This window comes from Aulostomus chinensis, chromosome 3 (assembly GCF_037954235.1).
Source record: "Aulostomus chinensis isolate RoL2024-O1b breed Wild chromosome 3, RoL_Achi_v1.0, whole genome shotgun sequence".
NCBI lineage: Eukaryota > Metazoa > Chordata > Actinopteri > Syngnathiformes > Aulostomidae > Aulostomus > Aulostomus chinensis.
Window position 1 is genome coordinate 13,315,062 of NC_141322.1, and position 22,434 is coordinate 13,337,495.

The 22,434-nt window shown below is 40.7% G+C and overlaps 1 protein-coding gene across 2 annotated transcripts; it reads left to right on the forward strand.

Annotated features, from left to right (window-relative positions):
- The first annotated feature begins 191 nt into the window (after positions 1-191).
- dnai1.2 (dynein, axonemal, intermediate chain 1, paralog 2) lies at positions 192-22,433 on the forward strand. Of its 2 annotated transcripts, XM_086198782.1 has the most exons (21): positions 192-396; positions 559-618; positions 721-819; positions 992-1,072; positions 1,266-1,389; positions 1,662-1,723; positions 1,865-2,020; positions 2,172-2,231; positions 2,357-2,485; positions 2,994-3,078; positions 3,185-3,302; positions 3,448-3,491; positions 3,736-3,983; positions 4,145-4,234; positions 4,386-4,473; positions 4,632-4,711; positions 6,893-7,041; positions 10,060-10,165; positions 14,249-14,434; positions 18,553-18,693; positions 22,147-22,433. In XM_086198782.1, exons 1-20 carry the CDS (start codon positions 358-360, stop codon positions 18,652-18,654), a joined length of 2,106 nt encoding a protein of 701 aa, XP_086054908.1. In that variant the 5' UTR covers positions 192-357; the 3' UTR covers positions 18,655-18,693; positions 22,147-22,433. The 2 variants fall into 2 exon arrangements, with proteins under 2 accessions (XP_086054908.1, XP_086054907.1); XM_086198781.1 differs by lacking the exon at positions 22,147-22,433 and having other exon boundaries at positions 193-396; positions 18,553-21,239.
- The last annotated feature ends 1 nt before the right edge of the window (position 22,434 follows it).

Genomic DNA, 22,434 nt, shown 5'->3' on the forward strand with positions numbered 1-22,434 from the left:
AAATAAACAAACAACCAAAAAGGAACATTTCCAAAAAGCTGACAAATGGTTTCCAGATTACATGAAAGAGCCACATAGGGGGATAACATTAAAATTATGTTGATAATGTCTTCTACTGTCCGAAAAAGGACACTTAGCCAGTGGAGCCGACAGCAGGGGAACTATCTTGACCTCACTCCGATAGTCCTCCTCTTTGACCGACTGACCATGTCCGCCAGTTGTCTTGGCAACATAAACACTGTCGCAGACACTGAGTGGATAGCCAAAATTTGTTTTCAACTATTTAAAACCTTCTTCCACTTTGTGTCAATAAAGAACAAAAAAACTACAAGTTAACTACCCAGAAGTCTTTTCAAAATGTCCTCGTTGAACACAGTTGCAGCACCTGTGAAAAAGGTAACGTAAACTAGCGTGGAGTTTATTAGCTATGTAATTGCGCTGAGTTTGAGGTGCTATGCAAGCTAAGTTACACATTGGGAAAATTGATTTCTTTTTTGTCATATCACTAGTGCCACAAGTGCGTTAACAATTTAGCTGGTTGCCGTTTGTCTCGCACAGGGCATAAATATTCAGAGGGCACTAGGTGGTAAATCCCAGAAAGGGGCAAACAAGAAAAAGGTGGGTGCCACAAACTTGAAGCAAAATCAACAGTGAATTGGCATTCTGTTTGCCGAGAAACGTCTTTTTACAACCTGGTGACGTGCAACTCTTTTGTTACAGGATGAGGAAGAGGCTGTGGAAAACGCCGATGGATGGGACGAGTGGTCTCATGGGAAAGCTCTTATCAAACCTCCTGATCAACTGGAGCTCACAGAGGCTGTAAGAGTAAAGAGTCATCTTCATTGGACAAAGTCATGATAGTCTAATTGGCCGTGCTGGGCAAGCTGGCTGAGTCACTTCATTATTTTTCACGACTTTTTTTTGTAAATATAAAATTTGCATCAGCAGAGAGCATTTACCACATGCTCTGCTTTATCTGTTAAATATGCAGGAGCTGAATGAGGAAATCACAAGGATTCTGACCACCAACAATCCACATGCCCCTCAAAATGTTGTGCGGTTCAGCTTCAAGGTAAAGTGCACCTTACACTTCCCATCAGTGGCTGAAGATATAAGCATCCCTGCCAATTTGCAGGCCAGCTCATATCATAGATGCACACTTGCCACTGCTACAATCTAAAGTAGTTAATAAAATCTTCTCTCCTGACTATAAACAGACAAAATTGATTTTTATGGTTCATGTTGTTGCTTGTTGTATCTCTAAGGATCGTTCCCACAAGCCCGTTGCTGTGGATCAGACTGCTGTTCACTTTGTCTTGGAGGGCTGTCTGGTGCATCAAGACTCAGACGAGGCTCGAAGACTGAGGGCCAAGGACGGTCTCCCAGATGGTTGTTTACTGAAACATGTTGCAGAAATATTCTATCTTAACAGGGCACTGTAATGATGTTCTCATATTCTTAAGCCAAATGAAATATTTTTCTTTTTTAATAGCAACTGCAGTTTGGTGTAGACCTCTTGATTTGAGTCTGGTGTAGTGAACACTCTGTACCACAAGGTGTCACTTTCAACGTGTGCCAAGAAATGTCCTGCATAAAAAAAATCATGAACCCTAAAAACTATGATGTCTTCTTGTGTCATATCATGTTTCTGACCTGTCCAGAGATTGCAACAGCAGCAACAGACATGGAAACAGAACCTGATGAGGAAAAAACAGAAACCACGGTAAACTTTGTTTTTTGTTAAGTGGTGATTTGTCCAGTGGTTTGTGTTGAGAAGCATTTGATATTCCATTTGAAACAGTATATAATGGCAATAGTTGGACACATGTGTGATTTTAGCTACTAAATTGTTGTTTTCTTACAGGCTACTCCAGTGGAGGATGGAGGGGAGGCAGAAGAAGCTGGAGAAGAAGACAGACCAGACTCTTGTGCCTCCAAAACAGACAAGAAGGAGACAAAACTTACTAACCAGTTCAACTTCAGTGAAAGAGCCTCTCAAACCCTCAATAACCCCCTGAGGGTAGGAGCAGTAGGAGTACCATGCACATCTTTTATGCAATGACTAACTTTTACAAAGGAGATATTTTAATATTATTCAGTCGTATGCAATAAAGTATTCACAGCCTAGACGCTTCAGATTTTTCAGCAGAATCATTTTTATTCTCCTAAAGGCTAGAAGCTGTCAGACTGAACCTCCACCACGCAGCAACTTCTCTGACACGTCTAACCAGGTAGTGAATTCCCCAACTTGCTAAAACGACGTGTTTAGGTCAGATTTGTTTTGACTGTGTTCTGCATCAGTGGATGTTGATGCTCCTACAGGGCGACTGTAATAGGTTCACGTCTCTCTCTGCAGTGGGAGATCTACGACGCCTACGTGGATGAGCTGCAGAAACAAGAAAAGAATAAAGAGAAGCAGAAAGCTGGACCGTCAAAGAAAGACGATGACAAAATTAAGAAAAAGACAATGCCTGTTGAGACTCAGGTAACTCTTCTTCTCACCAATGTCAGTGTTTGCATCATACATAAAATAATATCAAAGCATGCATATGCGTTGTGCCATCTTGACATCAATCTATATAATACTGACAGTCTCAAAAATACATTTCTTCCAAAATAATCTCAGTAACAGCTGCATGTATCTGTTGGTTTACTTGTTTTGTGGAAAAGAAACACATTGTTGCTGGAGGCTGATTGATTAAAATTACAAGCAGGGATTCCTGATGATGCCATTAGTCTCATGGTAGCATCGTATTGTATGATATTTGAATGAGAAATTTATTTAATATGGTGATGGTATTCTAAATTCAAATTTTCCAGGCTTTGCAAAGTCAGGATATTAGATATAATCATAGAGAGCTTTGGGAAATTCATTGAATTAACTTTTGCTAACTCAAGCCATGTTGCAGTAATCCTCCACATTACATTTTGGAATGTTTGCTCTATGTTTTCTGAGCACTTCCAGCCCAAATTATATTTTATTTCCTGAATAGGGTGATGACCTCACTAAAGTGGCCAAGGCAGCTAAGATTTTAGGACGAATGGTCAATCAGAATATATTTGATGACATAACACAAGGTACGTTCTCTTAAACACGTTAAGACAGAAGATAAGAGGCTACAGTGTTTGGTCAGTCTCTCTTCTCTTCCTCTCACCTCTCATCGCTCCTTTCACGTCTTGTCAGATTTCAAATACTATGAGGATGCCTCTGATGAGTTCAGGGGACAAAAGGGCACTCTCCTTCCCCTGTGGAAGTTCCAGTATGACGAAGCCAAAAGACTGTCTGTCACTGCCCTCTGCTGGTAGGTTTGCTCAGCAACGCTTAACACATTCTCCATAACTGGCATCTCATATAATGCCTGGGAGAAATGCAGTATATAAATGTATAAAAGTGCTCCCTGTCTGTTCCAAGAGGGGATGGTAACTGATTCATGCCGTCTTCAACAGGAACAAGAAATATCAGGATCTTTTTGCTGTGGGAATGGGATCATGTAAGTATATATCCTCCACATTACATTTTGGAATGTTTGTTCTATGTTTTCTGAGCACTTCCAGCCCAAATTATATTTTATTTCCTGAATAGGGTGATGACCTCACTAAAGTGGCCATATATATATATATATATATATATATATATATATATATATATATATATATATATATCCTGCCTCATCACACCAGTTGTAATTAAATCAGATATTCACTTGTTGCTTCTTCTGTCCTTCTCCTGGCCAGATGACTTCCGTAAACAGGGGCGGGGCATGCTTGTCTTCTACTCATTGAAGAACCCTGCCTTCCCTGAATATATCTACCCCACCACTTCTGGTGTCATGTGCCTGGACATCCATGAGAAGCGTTCCTACTTAGTGGCGGTGGGCTACTACGATGGCTGTGTGGCGGTCTACAACTTAGAAAAGAAGCGACCAGATCCTGTGTATAAGAGTAGCGCTAAGACTGGCATGCACACGCACCCTGTCTGGCAGGTGAGGCAGATGAGAGTTCAGAATTCTATGGGCTGCGGGGGAAATGCCATATACTGTAAATGTAACATCTTTGACAGGTATTATTCTAATCAAACACAAGCCTACACGGACTATTCTCTGTTGTCAGTGCATATATTTCTTGCCTTTTGTTCCTCATGCAGGTCTGCTGGCAGAATGATGACATGGACAACAACTCCAATTTCTATTCTGTGTCATCTGATGGCCGAGTTGTGTCTTGGACGCTTGTTAAGGTTTGCTGAACAAATGCATTTTATATATTTATTTTTTTTTACTCTTTTATCTTTTTTCAGGTATTTTGAGATGGTTACTAATTACATGTATGATGTTTCAAATATGCTGTTGTGCTTGCAAGTGCATCTTCGTGTCTCTGTGTGTTTGCAGAATGAGCTCGTCTTTACAGACATTATCAAGCTGCCGCTGAAGGGCGCTATCGCTGAGGGCCCCGAGGGGACCCAGCAGCCCATCTCTGGTGAGGTTACGCTCACTTATTATCCTTTGCATAAACTCTATATACCATGTAGAATGCTCTACACTATAGAAGGCTCACATGAATTTTAATCAATACCATTTTACATCCAGTCTGGTGTGTGTTACTCTGCAAGGCTAATTACCACCTCTTTTTCACAGCTTGTGGTAGATCGTTTGACTTCCATAAACAGATCGACTATCTCTTCCTAGTCGGAACAGAGGAGGGGAAAATACACAAGGTAGGCCTAGGGATGATACAGGACACACCAGAATCATAGAACATTACTTTAGGCTGGTCTGCATGATGTATCTCTGATAACTAACAGTCCCCTGAGCCTCCCCTCCACTTAACACTTTGACAGCCTCTGATCTGTAATATCACAGTACACCACAAGATGTGTATTCTATCTTCACTTGATGTAGATAAGGGTCGGATGCAATAACTCAGAATAATATTCATTATTTATACCCTGCCATTTTTTTGCATGTACTTAAAATAGCTTTTTACTAATTCCGCCAAAATTGTCCATAAATGACATTTGAATGTTGTTTCTATAAAACCAAATATTCAGACATCATCATGCCAGAAATCTGAGGCATTTCCAAACAGGGTTTTTTAGATCACATGAAGTTATCATACAGTTGCGGTTTCTTTGTTTAGGTTGACCGACATCTTACTTTTATTCAGTTAAAACTGTCGGTCAGTAAGAGTGTCAAAATGTTTTTTTCTCATTTGAATTAACAAATGGACCCTGGAAAACATGTTTGAATATCCTGTTCTGGAAGGCTCATTCTGTTTTTGGTGCACTCTCAGATATCCAGCCAGACTTCCACGGGTACACAGCTAGAAAGAATGCATTAATTGTTAATGTGTGTGTGAGGTTTCCATATGTGCATGTGTATGTGTGTGTATCCATGTTGCTCAATGGGAGCTGCTTGTGCTTGACATTAAGCATTTAATGAGTCTCAAGTGGATGGTCCCCACATCAGCAGGCAACTGGTCGTTTTTGGTTGTCCTCCCACCGTCTCCATGCTCTTCTTCACCATGTTCTTCTTAATCAGAGACACTCGTACACGTCTCATTTATTTGCAATTTTCCTTCATTCTGTGACTTTATTGAAATTGTAGGAGAATTTATGTAACTGGTAGTATTTTGAAATCAAGATCACACACATTTGCATGAATCTTACTGCACATATTTAAACTCTAATGCTGTTATTTTACATTTTCCCTTTGACTTTATTTAACCCTGAAGCCTCATCATTAAAAAACAAACAAACTAGCAATGGTTTTCTGACAGGAATGCTGACAGATGAAGAGCTTCCATTAAGGGTTCCTTTTCCATCTTAAAATCAACAGCCCTTGATGACACAACAGTAGTGTCTATTTATTTATTTACTGTATTGTGTTCGGTGTCAAGGATTCTTCTCATATCTCATAGCCAGAAATAATCCTCATTACTTTAGGCTTGTGCAGAAGGGACTTTCTACAATAGTTGTGATGGCTTACTTCAGCTGTCTCTAATATTGGCACACACACTCTTACATAGTGTGTATAAAGCAATACGTTCTGTCTGTCACCTCAAGGTTTAGTGTCACAGAAACTGCAGGGAAGGGAGAACAGATTTAGAATTCTTCATGTAGCTGCAGATCAACAATTGTCTGCCAGCGGAGATGCACCAGCTGTCCCTATGAGCCATGGAGCTGGTTTAGTTCTGAATTGTGCAGTTAATTTATCCTGGCAATCGAACTCTGTGACACGAACTGTGGAAAATTTAGACGGTTATTCAATATAAACCCACAGACAATTTCTTTACTCTCCTGTCAAGACTGCTGCACCTCTGGCCTTAAGTTCCTTCAGCTATGAGCTACTTTTTGTGTGTTTGATGTCTGTTTTTTATTATGAAACTGAATTTCTCCATTTCAGTTTGTTCTCCTTTCATAATCTTAAGTAAAAGAATGTGTCTCCTTTTTGTGAATTACACTTATTCTCCATCCCCCCCGGCGGCACGGTGGTGCAGTGGTCAGCACTGTCACTGAACAGCAAGAAAGTTCTGAGTTTGAACCCCGGCTCCAGCACAGGATCTTTCTGTGTGGAGTCTCCATGTTCTCCTGTTCCTGTGTGGGTTCTTTCTGGTACTCCAGCTTCCTCCCACAGTCCAAAGACATCAAGAGAGGACGAGGCTGATTGATACTCTAAATTGACCGTAGGTGTGACTGTGAGTGTGAATGGTTGTCTGTCTCTATGTGTTGGCCCTGTGATGGACTGGTGACCTGTCCAGGGTGAACCCCACTTCTCGCCTGAAGGCTGCTGGGATAGGCTCCAGCCCCCCCGCAACCCTTAACAGGATAAGAGGAAGAAACACCACTAACCCTGTGTGAATTCCTTTGGTTCGAATTAAGACTGCTATCATTTCTTAGTGTTCTAAGACGTATTCCAGCCATTTCCTGGAGACCTATAATGCCCACAGCAGGGCAGTGGATGCAGTTCAGTGGAACCACTTCCACCCTGAGGTGTTCATCTCTTGCAGTTCCGACTGGACCGTCAAGATCTGGGACCATACTGTCAAGTAAGTCAAGTGATAGATGAACAGGCTTGTAGTCAGGTATGGGTGAGTTATACACTGTACTTTCTATTACCACGGTGAAAGGATCATTCAGTTCGCCTATGTTTGAGCTATTTTTCATCCACAGTATGTTTAGTTTTTCTTCTCTAATATTTGATTTCTATCTCAGTGAATTTAAAGGTTGTTGCCATTGTCTTTCTCACAAAAACTTTTTGACTATTGAGTTTTAGTATCTAGAGGTCAAGAATATCCAGGAAAATAACAATGTGATGTTTTCATTCAAGTTTCCGTAATAACACTCAGCCACTATCGCAGAGACCAGGGTTCAGATCTTACACTGGTGCTTCTAACATGAGTTTTCTTGGACACTCCCTGTGTAGGTGATCAACGGGTTTGATGATGGATTTCCCTTTTGGTAACAGGTGTACTCAATCAGCGACAAGCTGGGGGAAATGGGAGCTTTTTAAACAAGGGTAAATGGTGTATGAATACACGTGACAAAAATACATCTGATGCACTAGCTTCTTATTGATTTCAGGATTTCCAACCCCTGTTTTTTTTATTCAGTGGACTATTTAATGATTATAAAACTCGTGTTTTTGATGGCATTTGTCTGCCAGCAGGATTACATGAAAACTGTGAGACCTTCTTTTTCCAAAGTTGATGGAGCAAAAGAGGAACCTGTTATACTGAAGGGCAGATTAGTCATAGTGATTACTGATGGCATCAGGAAATGACTTGATTTTTGTTGTTGTTTCTTTACTAACTTTGGGTTTTGGTTGAACGTTGTTACCATGGCAAAGCGGCAAGTTTAGCACCATATAAAAGGATACTGTTGTAACTGCACTCCACATGTTTCAGAACTTTTCTGAACTCCACAAATTTGAAGAGAGTGTTGTCTTCATGTGATGAACGGCAACATGATATTCAAGGATTCAAGGATGTTTATTGTCATACCACTCACATTTCCATGTTGGTGGTACGAAAATTGAACTCAGGTCCCAGGCTAGCAAGAGATAGCATAATAAGAGAATAAAGAACAGAATATATATATATAGTTAAGTGTGTGTTCTCTAGCCCCACCACAAGACAGGATATTTGAATCAGAGTGCTACTCATCACTTGCTGTATCTTTAATTATGACCTGAGGGCAAAAGTTTCATGAAGTTAACCTTGGTGGAGGTGTGCGCTTTCCAAGTTTTGTCTATTTTGTTTTATTGTTATGCAAGTAAATATCCTGGCTGGAAAAACTAGATGTAAGTCTAACAGACCTCTTAGGAGAAGTAAATGCTGTAGTTACTTACATAAAAACTATCATATATGACTATCAGCATTGCTAATGCTGTGTGCAGTTGTATTTGCACGTTTAGAGGAAGGGGTGAAGAAGAAGGAGAGGCAGTGTAATCATCATTTTGATAATCTTTGTATAATAATAAAGTATATTAATCTTTATTGCCTCTTCAGTGTCCTCATGGACCCAGAATGATTTTCTTGGCTTGTTCTCGCTGTCAGAACTCGCAGCTTGACTGAATAATGATAGCAATCATCTGCCCATTATGAGAGCGGGGCTTTCAAGTATGATTCATAACATCCTATAGATGAAAGACATATCGTTTCTCTGTGAGGGTTTGGCAGGATCATACAACTTCTCACAAACTCTACGACACTGTTTTACTGTCCAGAAGCTTTCTCTGGAAGCTCTTGTGTACTTCTGTGTCGGTGATGGTGACCAGCACTAAATGAACTGGAGGGCTCTTAGTCACAGAAGAGTGATGCATCATGACTATTGATCACAAAAAAGGTCCACTTGACACTATTTGCACTTTTCCCTTGTCATTGCTTGATAACCCCTTAGTCATAAAAACATTTTATTAATCTTAATTACTCCAACTCTGCATTCATGTATGCGTAAATCTGCTATAAAAAGACTGTGGGCATGTTCATCTGAACCATACTTTTCTCAACAAGAGTTGGATCATTATGGTTGAGTGGGAATTTTGGTTAGTTTGCTAATGTTCATACAGTTTTGTGCAGAAAATGATCCATCCATCCTTCCATCCATCCATTTTCTTCCACTTATTCTGTTAAGGGTCACGACGGGGGGGGCGGGGGGGGGCAGCTTTCGAGCCTGAGGCAGGGTTCACCCTGGACTTCATCCCTTAGAAATCTTAATTGCATTACAAATACACCCCAAAAAACAGCAGGGTAGCTATATTGAAATAGTTCTAAAACAGTGAATAAGGTATTATAGAAGGTCATAAATGAACACTATCTGTGTCCAGTCAAAACAAGGTCAGGCTCATGAGCTGAGGTTGTGTGCGGGCCCTCTGAGCTCTGCTTCATAACAGAATGAGCCTAGAAGGCTGTTTGAGGTGTTCATTGCATCATTAGTTGCTGCCTGAGTAAATCATACTCCAATTACCCACAAACCGAGAGTGCAAATTGCTTTCTTATATGTAAGTCCAGCCTACTGTGTTACCTGAGATACAGCCTATCAAAAGAGAAAAATCATTCCCTCTCCATGCAGCTCACTCTCTTTCTCTCTCTTCCACACACACAAACACACACACACCCTCGGTATTTGAGGAAGATCTGAATATGCCAAGTCCCAGTCTTTATTTTTCCAACTTGCTACTGGTGATATTTTACTAATGCGTAGAAACAGCGTGAAGGAGCCTTCTTTTTGAACGGCACACGTTTGTCCCTGCCAGCTGTGTCCGCACATTTTGTAACTGATTATCGTGGATGACAGCCTAAAGAAGGTTCTCCACCACTGGAAACTTGTAGAAATATATCACAGATTTTAGCAATGCCAAGACCATTGAAGTAAATTATGTGTTACGACTTTAATGCTGTCTAACTTTAGCCAGAATATGCAGACAGACTGCCGACTTTGATGAAAACTGAAGATGATGAATAACAGTTGTTGTTTTGTCCAGATGGAGCATCTGATGTAGTCTAATAAGCGGATAATACCAATTCGATTTACTGTCTTATTTTGTGTGTCTGTTTACTTTTTAGCACTCCTATTTTCACCTTTGACTTCGGTATCAGTGCAGCTGTTGCAGATGTTGCCTGGGCTCCATACTCCTCCACTGTATTTGCTGCTGTCACAATAGATGGAATGGTAAGTCATTTTAAACCAATATTTTTTTGCTCATTATTGCCAGGAGAACATACTGGTCTGCATTACTGCAGTGCCTCAACATACACTATCTCCATCTTTACGTGTTCATTTCTTGTATACATCATAGCATTTAACACATCTGATATTATTTTCATGGCACCTGGCTTTAGGCCAATTACACCACCAGTCTGATACTAATCTGCAAACTGTGTTGTGAGTGTGAAGGACAGGGGACAAGATTTAGAGCGCCTGAGCATTCTGGTTTCTGTTTTAAGTTCAAGTAGTATCGACTATTTGTATTTGAGTGGACTTTCGGTTTCATGTGAAGCAATATTAATGAGTAAGCAAGGTATGTTAGTTTAGCCAAAAGAGACTGTGTAGGAGAAATGTGTTTGCCAGTGTTAAGCTAAGCTTACTAGCTGTAAATTGTCCTGTGGTCTGGTGCTCCATAATGTACCAGAGAGGAGAGAAAGGTCTCAATCTGATTAACTGGCTCAAAAATGATGGAAAATAAGCATTTTTTTCCCCAAAATGTGGCCTGTTCCCATGAACATTGCCATGGTAAATTATACAGTCAACCTAACCTGTTCTTGTCTAGTTTATATTCAGAGTTTCATCTTGAAATGAGTCGTAAGAAGCACCACCCTGCCAACCACCCAGTAGTTTCCATTGGAGGTTCCCTTCAAAGAAAGAGAGTTGTGATCCACTGCTGTTTTCTGAAGATGTTTTCTACGAGTGATTTAGATTCTGTGTGTTTTCCAACTTGATCTTTTGAAGATCGAGTTGAACCATTTTCATGATAATTATGAGCTCTGCCGGGAGCTTTGAGTTTTGTTGAGCCAGCTCACAGTGGTACTTATGGCCTTATTTCATGGTGCACCCCTCAGGTAATCAGTCTGTGTGGAGGGCAAATGATTGTTAACATTTTGGTTGAAATGTAGTCTCACAGACATCATCTGTCAATATTTCAGCTTTTTAGCTTAATTCATATGTAACTTGATGTTGTCTCTCAACCCCATCCGTCACACAGACGAGGAACTGTGAGTGGCAAAGAGAGGAAGTCTTGGCCCAGACATCTGCTAGCTACACGGGTCACTGGCCTTTGCCCCACAGGCTTTTCAGAACCAGCGAGTTCAGAGATTGCTGTGATACTTGTATCAGGATTTATTGAATGCTTTGTCTGACAGCTGTGATTAGTACCACAGCACATGTGCTGTGCACCTATAATAACATAAGGATGTTTTACAGTACCTGACAGAACTAATGAAATGACAAACAGCTGAATCGTAAACCGCGACAGTGGTCATCATTTAATACAGAATAACAAAACAGGCGGTCAAGCTTCTTCAAACATTGTTTTTGTGACACTTTCCTTCTCTGCCAGCACTTATTGATCCCAGAGAAAAGTAATTTCGGCAGATGCCACGCTGCTTATCTCTACATATTTTCATAGTGTGGCAGCACGCTGCCCCCATCTGTTTGTCTTCACACCAGCTTGCTCCATGCTATGAAAGTCCACAGTGTTGTCTGACACACATCCGGACTGACAAAGAGGAAATGAGAGGGAAGCAATATGAGAGTGACATTGTGTGATAGTTTGTGTTTGTGTGTGTGTGTGTGTGTGTGTGGGGGGGGGGGGGGGTGTTTGTGACTTATCCTCTGCTTATCGGCTGCACATGCTGGATTCTGTTACCATAACCAGAAAATTTACCATAATCACATAGTAAAAATAATAACACACCCAATAATTTATTTTTGAAACATAAGTCTGGAAAAAAATTTGATTTCACAACAGTTTCACATCTTTTAATCAAAGCTCATATTTATGGAGCATGTGGCCTTCTTTTATGAATATACATATTTCTATACAGTAGATGCCCAGTAGTGTAAAGTATTTGGTGCTCTCTCAGCCCTCATACAGCAGCTCTGAGCTCTGGTCGCTGCTATGCTGCTGTCTGCCTTTATTAGCATTCAAATGTTTGTGACTTTTAAATCTTTCCTCTCCATCTCAGTGTCTGCCAGGGTGATTAATGAGCTCACGTGCCCTCTTTGTCAAGCTTGCTGGGATTTTTGTTTACACAGCATCACATGAGCATTGCCATGCTGTCAAACTGAATAACCCGTCTCTTTAATTTTGCTATCAATTGTTAAAGCTTGATGAGGGCCTAAGTAAAAGCCAAGTAATATATACAGCAACAGTTTAAACCTAGAATAAAAAAAACACTTACAGTCTAATTGAAAGACTAGTTTTGACAGGGAGTTTCTTGTAAAAATGCAAGTCCATGAAATGTCTTCACTAGAAAGTACATTCAGTCTCGTGTGTATTGTAATTTTCTCTGAAACTGGTTCAAAAGTAGTTTTCGGCAGTTGTTATACATTTCATCACCTCAATCTCCATTCTTCCAAAGTAGCAGGAAGGAGGAGAATGTGTAATTGGAACAGATTTAGATCATTCAGATTGTTATGGTATTTCATTATTTACGTGTGTTCTAAAAATGTCGCGCAACAAACATACTGAGTGACTTCTTACACAAACCAAAGTCACTGAAGACATTAATGGTCTCCCATTGGTTGGACTACAACTTTTATTTGGAAAAATAGGCTTTAACTGACTTTTGAAATGTTGAATAACTGAAGATAGCAAGGGTATAATTTGAAACCAAGCACCGGTCAATTAAATAATAAGCTGAATGCCTCACTTGGATACAATGTCAGTAGAAAATCTATCCATCCATTTTCTTCCTCTTATCCTTAGGGTCGCGGGGGGGGGGGGGGGGCTGGAGCCTATCACAGCAGCCTTCAAGCGAGAGGCGGGGTTCACCCTGGACAGATCATCAGTCCATCTCTCCATCTCAGGGCCAACACATAGAGACAGACAACCATTCACACTCACAGTCACACCTACGGTCAATTTAGAGTATCAATCAGCCTCGTCCCCTCTTGATGTCTTTGGACTGTGGGAGGAAGCTGGAGTACCCAGAGGGTCAGCAGAACATACAAACCTTCATTATTATATTATTATCAAAATAACAATAATCATAAAGAGCAAGCAGCAATTAAGAAATACTTCCAAACTACTGAGGTTTTCCCTTGAGCTCTCTCCATGCCATTGTTTAAACTGTTACCAGTATGGGATCAATGCATCCCCAGCTGGGATGTCCTGGTGTTTACCCTGGCATAATTGTAGCCATCAATGTGTTACATCAAGACCATGTTGCACAGGAGTATTCATTTTGTTAAGCTTTAGAGGAGCTTTTAAACTACTGGATATTTTGTATTGTTGATACAATGAGTGAACCAGTCCTACCTAGCCTGCTTTAAAACAACTCTAAATAAATTCTCATACAACTTGTGGGTTTGCATTGCTGCTAGATTCATGTTGATGAATACACAGACAATAATTTTATGCACTAAAATGTACTTGTGCAATTTGTAGATGTAGTCATTGCACAGCACTAGTCATGACTAATATTGAATTAGAGCATTTACATAAACACCAAACCTGATATAGCTGATGCCTGCTGTGACTGAGGTTACAGAGACTCATAGGCAGGTAGAACACGATGAGACTGTTGTGTGAATCTGGCACACACAGACAGTGTGAGCCCCAGTGGCCTGGGCACAGTCATCTATCTCGCTGAGTAAAAGTAGTGGGCTGCAGCACTTTGCAGTGGGCTCATTTGTTGTCAGCAGATCCTCTAAATGCCCTCACGCTGTAATCTGTGATCTGTTGCCCTCTGAACAAAGATGCAGATGATTTGGTATCAGGGCGTCCAGCACACCCACACATACATATGCACATTAGATGTGAATTACTGCGGACAGCCCTTCTTACACCAGATGGTCTGGCTCGCATCCCTGCAGAGGCTCATGTTCCACCGTTCTTCTTCTAACATCAAAGACAAGACAGGAAAAGGCAGCCAACCCCAGATTCAGATTAGACAAGGATATGATTGGCAAGAAGACTTTACAGAAGTGTATTTTCACCCTGAATGTTTGATGAGCTCAATTATAGGGGTACTGTTAATTGTTGAGGATAGAAAAAATCAATAGACAATAGATTGGTCTTATCCTCTTTTTCAGGTTCATGTTTTTGATCTCAGCATCAACAAATATGAGGCTATCTGCCAGCAGCAAGTGGTGGCCAAAATGAAGACCAAGCTGACTCACATTGAGTTTAATCCCATCTATCCAAACATCATAGTGGGGGATGAGCGAGGCTGTGTCAGGAGCTTCAAACTCTCTCCTAACCTCCGCAAGAAACCAAAGGTAAGACATGTATTACACTCAATGACCTTTCCTATCTCAGATCTGTGAACGTGATACTCTTGCCTGTAACGGTTGAGTAGATACAGCTGGTTTTTTTTTTCCTTAAAGCTTATCCTCCTTTGTTGCTTTACCTTTCTTTTGCCTCGATTGTCTCCCCAATGATCCTAATTCACAATAAAGATGGAATAGTTGTGCGTTCACTGTGCGCACTCAATATGTTTTAGTGTGCACTTGCACAATCTGTTGTGTTCTTGCATTACGCGATGGGTTATCTCTGATGTCCCACATCGATGGAAGAAGATAAGATGATTCACTCATTGCAGAGCCATGACCTCAAGGCTAATTTCACTAAATAACAATGGAATGAAGGCCAGTGTCCCCCCCCCCTCTCTTAGCGCCTCATTATCAGCATCACTAATCACTCGTGTGTCTCTCTCCCTGTCTCATTCAGACCAGTTAACTATTAGCCACAGAGAAGTTGAGTGTCCTTTGTAATTAAATAAGCTTGTTAGAAGATATCCCCAGAAGGAGAGGTAGAGTAGAAGTGATTGGTGAACTGGAAATCGATTTGAAAGATGAGATGGAGGGTTGTGGTGACCCACTGGGTCAATGTGCAGAACTGTTGCAAGGCTCCTGTCTGTCTTCTCATGTGTCTTGTCACTGTTCCCTTATCAAACAAACAAAAACGTCAAATGAGAGCTGAGATAAATGCAGTATTGTATACTCAAAGACTGCAGAGCTCTGCCAAGGTCTATGTAATATTCCCTAGAAATTAATGAGAATATCCTGAGACAATATATACTCTATAGCAATAGAGTGTTCATACTCAGGATAGACTAAGCTCATCACTACTCACAGTAACACATGATCAAACCACGTGTTTAAACATGACTTAAATCGTTTGACAGACATGTTGGTCAGGTGTTTGTGTTTTAAATGGCGGTGGCTTCAGCTCGTCTGAATCAGCTGGACGTTAGAAGTTGCAGTGGGGATGATAACGGTGTCCACATTGGGTTTTACAACAATACAACATGCAGTATATTTTGAAATACCCTGGTTTCCTGGGTAATGTGACTGATTTAAATTCAACTGTATAATTATTTTCAGTTGCAATATACCTTTCTAACAAGTTCAGAGATTTCCAAGTAGCAATCCAAAATGCTGCAAAAACACCATAAAAACATCTCTACTGCATGAGACAATATTGAAAGACTTCTTGGACGTAGCGTAGTACCTGGTTTTAGTTTTCAAAGTGATTTATTTGTTTATTTGTTTGAGAAAAATGCCATTTCAGTTTCCCTAGTGTCACTGATCATTAGAGTCTATGAGGCAGCTGGAGGGTCCTCTGTCACTTGGAGAGTCATAGAACACAATATGTGCTTAGATAGTTACATTGAGTGAAAGAAGACTCCTTTGCCCATCTTCAGGATTGTTTTCGAGAGGACAACACAGTGTCTGTGGATGTGACATCACCTGCTCCAGTCTGAAAACATTCTATCCAATATTCTTGCAATTTTTAACAAAACCAAAAAAATCATGATTGTACCAGAGACGTTAATCAGATCTGCTCCCTGGTCCAAGCTCCACTCCTAGACCAGGTTTCATGAGATCACCCTGGCAGGATTTGGTGGTAGTCCTGCTGACAAATGCCACGGAGGACATGACCTCCTCAGCCTCCTGTTGAGTAATCACAGCAGTCCTACTAAATACAGGAGGAAAGCGAATAGCAGACTGAGTCACAACACTTAAATCAGAACCATTTAGAGTGAGCTATTCAGCCTCTGCAGTCGTGCATGTAAACAAGATGAAATTCTAATATGAATCTGTTTTCACAACATGTTTTTATGCACTATTTATGGTATTTTCAGGCCACAAACTGTTCTCCTTTTATCGCACGAATAAATAATTACACAGTTCAGCACCACTGACACAGCTCAAAGCAATTTAGGGTCCAATGACTTCATCAGCAAATCATTTTAGAAATGTTTTGAGGTTGGGACATTGGAACAGAAGCCCAGTAGAACACGCTCACTTGTTATGTGTCCATTAATAGCTATAGCTATTCATATATATAATTGGCACAATGGCCCAGCAATTAGAATTGAGTAACAGTGAAAATGTGTATTGAACTCATTCATTTGAAGGATTTTTGAAAAGTCCTTGGACGCTCACCATGTTGAGTCTCGCAATTAATGTTAATGAATTATTTAGAGCTTCTAAAATGTGAGGTTAGGTGTGTTCTGTAATGCCCCAAGCACGGCCCGTTATGTTGATTTGAACATTTATTTTCCATTATTCAGCCTGAGGGTCACAGTCACTAATGAGATAATGTTATTAAGCTGTGCACTGTGCAGGTCTGTTGGTTTATGGTGTCTCCATGGACATCTGTGTGAGACCAAAAGCTATGTCTTAAAGTCGTGGAAGTCTGAAAATATGACTTGTCGTACTTAAAATTTGTGCAGTCATCACCTGTTTGAAACTGGGTCTGAAGAAGAATACACAAGTCATATTTGGAGTCTAGAATTGCACATTTTGCAATATTTTTCTTACTGGCACAGTTTCCAAGATGCTCCTGTGCTGTTGGTAGATGGGGGGGAGGGGTTAGGCTGAAAAAATAATTCACTTAAGTAATGTGATTCCTTTTTTTCTCTCATGAATCAACTTTTATTCCTGAATCATTCCTGTATATTGAGACCAGGATGAAGCTGCGATTCAGTTGCTCCTGACACCATTAATATTTACATTTATATGCAGTCATGCATTTTTTTTGCACAAACAGGTTCCAAGTTCAAGTTGATTTGTGAAACTTGCTCTATTCATTTTGGCCCAACATTATATGCATACATACCATATCATCTCTAGAAATATTGATTCAACTTTTCCCATTTTCCAGTCTTGAAAAAGCAAACAAACATTGCAATTAATCATAATATTGATTCACTGTCTTTGCAGAATTACAAGTATCGTCCCACATCTTGTATCTGTGACTCCAATCTTGAAATTCCAGTGTTAAGGAGATTGTGGGATGGAGTCTATAATACTCAAACTCAGAAATTTAATACATGCCAGTTACAGATATTTACCCTCCATGTTGAATTTTCCCTGAAAGAAAACCTGAACTTTAGTTGCTAAGACACTAGACACGCTGACACCCATGCTGATACTCACATTTGTGTTTTCTTCTTTAAAGGTACAGTTTGTAAGAATAGGTACAAGAAAGCACAACCTTCTCCACACTCCAAACTTCAAACCAATACATGTTCACCTCTATATGTCAGAAACTAAGAAACTTCCTCAAAAGGAGACAGAAGCTGTCAATTTACCAGCTGTTTTTTAAAAGTCAGGTTACAATCGGACAGACACGCATTTTATCATGTAAACGTATTGACTGACTCGCTATCGACTAAAGCGCCAGGGAGTCTACACAATGAACAAGAAGCCACTGGATGCACCCACACAGCGGTCTGTAGTTAAAGACAGTCTACGCCTGTATTTAGAGATGTAACAATATGTAACTAATGTTTTATGTCATGCAGGGTCCATCCTCTAAGTGACTGTTACTATTTTCAAGTGTTACCAGCGAGGACCTTTGAGAAAAGTGCTTCAGTCAGCATGTTTTTTCAGAGCACTCTGCTCTGAGTATTTATGCTTGAAACTTTCATAACTCCACTGGTGCTTTGACTGCTGTTCGTACTCCTCCGTCCTCAAGGCCATAATAACGTCCCAAGATCATATCACTTCAATTCAGTAAGAGAATTCTTTAATGATGGTGAGCACATCTTGATGACAGAGGCCTGTTTAATATCCAGTTTCAGAAGCAGGATCAAGTTCTGCAACAATACAAGACATAACGTGGCTGCAAGACATTTTAAAATGTTTGCACCACAACTTCACAATATCCTTTTTGAATTTTGCTGCTTTCTTCTACTGGTGACCTTTTTATTCCATCTGATTGTTGTTGTGATCTCATCGTGGCAGCTCCCTGAAAGCTGTGTTTGTGGTCTGCTCTCCTCCAGTGAATGTTCAGTAAAAGGTCAGGTAAATCCTTGTGTGTGTGTGTGTGTGTGTGTGTGTGTGTGTGTGTGTGTGTGTGTGTGTGTGTGTGTGTGTGTGTGTAGGGGAAAAAGGGTCAGGACTTGCCTAAGGGTCCAGAGGAGGAAGTAGCCAAGATGGAGAAGCTACTCAGTCTGCTGCGGGAACCAGAACAATCCACAGTTTAAAGCAGCCACCAGGATTTTTCTCACCAACACACTGACATGGTACAACCTTTTACTGTCCTTTATACACACACTTCTTAGGCTCAGTGAATGCAAGTGTCACATAAAACCATAATTATTTTTATGTCCATTAGACATGGTCTACAGTGGCTATCCACAATTAGCAGCTACACTGACCACGTCTCTTACAACTTATAATATTGTCCTCGCTGGTCTATTTTATTTTCCTTTTGAAGCATATTTGCTGAAAGAAACTCAATAGAACTGAGTGAAAAACAGTGTTTAAAAAAGGTTTGAAATGAATTCCTCATCATATCAGAGGGCGTGTTAGGTAGCAGAGTATCTTTGCGTGTTGTTCTTCTTTTCCACATTAAAATGGATCAATCAAATCAATTAGTATGAATTACCCTTTTGTGAAAAACTATTAATATGGATCACGCAGAGCAGCTGATCATGAGTGTGAAAAGTACTGGAAACTGCCGGAAAACACTGAGTATCCTTGCTTCAAGTCTTCTACAAAAAAACAAAAAACAACTCAGACTCCACGGCTGAGAGGCAGCTGCCTCAGAGTATTTTAAGGATCAGTTGTTAATAAAACATTCATATTCTGTTAATGATACATTTATTTATTCTGCAGTACATGATACATTAGACAGGCATCATTAGTATTTCAGTTACCTGGCTGACCTCCTCTACTAAAGCCATTCTTGTACAAGTTGATTAAGCTAAAAAGTTGAGAGAGAGAGTTTCTGTAAGTGAACAAGAAGTGAAATTAGGATAATAGATTGAACATTTATGGACCATTTCCAGACCACTTCTCTTGGCTGGCACACACAGTCCTGGGCACCTTTCCAAGGATGAACGAGGGGCTCTTCAATACCCCATACACAGAGAAGGCTTTGCTTTGACTGATCGTAGTATCAGTCTTTATTTTGGCTTAATGACCTTGTCCTTCAGTGAAGCACCACCCAGTGCTCCTCTGTTGTTCTGGAACCAAATGCTGACACGGTGTTCAGAGCTCTGTTACACACAGCCTCTCATCTTCCTGTGGGCTCATGCGGCACTCTCCCCATTAACAGTGATTCATGACTTCATCTGCACAAGTTTATTTGGAGAGGGACGCTCAATCACATTAGTTTTGTGTGTAAAAAGCGTCTGTGGCCGCAGCGTAGTGAGGACAATAGCGCTGCGACTGTTACGTCACTGCAGTGGATACAAGCATATTGCAGGGTGGAAAGAACTATTTGTTCTGCTGCTGTTGTTGTTGTTGTTGTTGTTGTTGTTGTTGTTGTTGTTGTTGTTGGTTGGTAGGTCTTAGGTTCCCTGTGGGTCTGGTTTGGGTGGGACAGAGGGACGATCAAGTGGTTTGAGAGAACTTTCTTCAAATTGTCCAAGGGACCTCCAATATATTAATTAGTACATGATGTAGAATTAGTTTACGGAGTTATTGTCTTTTAAATTGTTTACCTTTCTTTGTAAATAGTGTTGTTTATGTCTACTTTGATTTAGTGGCACAATAAAGTCAAAGAAAGAGAATCAGCTTTTATTCCATTTATGTTTGTGGTACTTTTTGTTTGCCTTGAAATGCACACAGTGTATAGAATATTTATGTTTGAAGCAATAACTGTTTTTTTTTGTTTTCCTTGAGTTGTATTATTTGATAAGTGCTTTGTCCTGACATCCAATAAGTCATGTTGTAAGTATTTCACAAATTTTTAAATGCTTGTTCACTCGTGTCGCAAAGTTCACAAAGAGAAATAACGTCTTACTGTTGTTATTATTAGCGTGACCTCATTAGCGCAGCGAGCAGGTAGGGAGAGAGAGAGAGAGGCATCTTTGACACGCTATCATAGCTATCAAACGATTTCTTTTGGTAAACTAATGGTAGTCTTTCCAAAATCATTTGGATGAATGCTGGAATCACACCTGTAGTTTCTCTGTTTTATTTACATCGCACAAGTCTCCGTGTTGTCTGTCAATGTGTTCATGTGGCACTGTCACTTGGAAGCACTAAAGATGGAAAATATTCACATAGGTGCGCACGTACTAACACCATTTTAGGCATTTTTTTGGATGCGATGAAGGCCTACAAATGTGGCACGGTCTGTACAAAACACCCGTAAACTCCATTCTGCCTGCTCAGGAGCTCAGAAGGAGGCGCTTTCTTCTCACTCATCAATATGCACTCAGGTGGAGGGAAAAGTGGGTTTTCATGCGACAACATGCGAGGAGACGCACAAGGAGAGACTGATTATGTATTCTGTTGTTGGTGTGAAAACCACAGAGGTCACAGGGAACATATCTATTTTGTGGAGAAATATCTCCACCTCCTAAAAGCATATCTGAACAGGAGAAAGTCACAATTGAAGCAGTGTTCTGAGCTCTCATTTGTACCATTTGAAAAGCAGCACTGACTTTCTTATCACTCTTTTGACTTTTCCACTCGGCTCAGGTCACATTTTTGTGACTGAACATCTACATTTCTAACTTAGTCAGGTCCGTCATGTACAGATGGGTCCTTTTGGTCTTGAGGTGGGTGTCCAAGTTGGATGAACTACTGAGTTTGTGTGTTATAACTGCACAAATAAACAAGGTATTTTATTTTAGTTTGTTAGTTTATTGTATTTTATTTAATTTTGAAAACATTTGGAGTGCCCTACATTGTGCCTGTTTGATGGCATGGTATTTCCTGATCATTGAATCACTCTTATACCCTTCAGCTGTATCGGGATTTCATTGATTCAGTTGCGGCTGTTCACAATAGCACGTTCATGTCCAGCACACACTTCCTGTGGACTGTCACTGTTGGTACATCTGGCCTGTTGCGTCTTTAAAAGTAGTTGTGCACTTGCAGGTAGCACGGATGAATTCTTTAACTAGTCTTGTGCTGATCTCAGCTACATTCTTGGAAGGATTTAAATAGGCGATAATCTTCATAAAATCTTTTATTACTTCGGCACACCTTGAGAATGAGCAGGTACTGAAACCTGCAGCTTTTATTTGCGATCAGTAGGATTGCTTACAACAAACGCCCCTGCGTGTGAGCGGTGTCCTCTCATTGAGTCCAGAGTGAGTGGGCCATCGCAGGGAGCAACAAGCAGATGTCAGTACCAGGGCCGTACTGAAGTGAACACAAATCACAACTAAGCCTCTCTAGTCCTTATGTAACACCCTCAGCAAGGCGTTGTGCCTCACAGATCGCTGGTATTTATGAGTGACAAGGACACACACACATTCCACGCAGGCTCAAGTCCCTGTTCTCAGCAATAGAATGGATTTCTTTTTTCAAATCAAATGAGGAGATATTTTTAGAAACCTCCAACAACAGGCCAGACGCTGTTTTTCTACTGAACATTGCTTTCTGAGTGTGTGTGTGTGTGTGTGTGTGTGAGTGTGTATGTAACCTGCGTATGCTTGCGAGGCACAGCCACGTATGATGACTGTACCATCAGTTCAGTTGAAGCCTTATTACTGTTATCACGTATGTACTTTCAGTCAGTCCCAGTGCCTCCTCAGTCGAGGCCGTCACTCATCGCTACGTTTGACTCATCCCTCTGCAGTCAGGAGGTCAACAGGTACTTGTGCTCGCTCAGCTGCTGAGTTTCTCGTTCGCTGGGAGCCAGCACCAGCAGCCTCTCGGGGCTGGAAGGGACCCTGCAGGCCCGGTACAGGATGAGACACAGGAGGAGAAGGAGGACGGCGATGAATGTGTTGCAGACGATAGCCACCAGTGCAGCAGTGGACAGCCCTGACCAGCTCTCTTCAGATTCCATGACGTGGCTG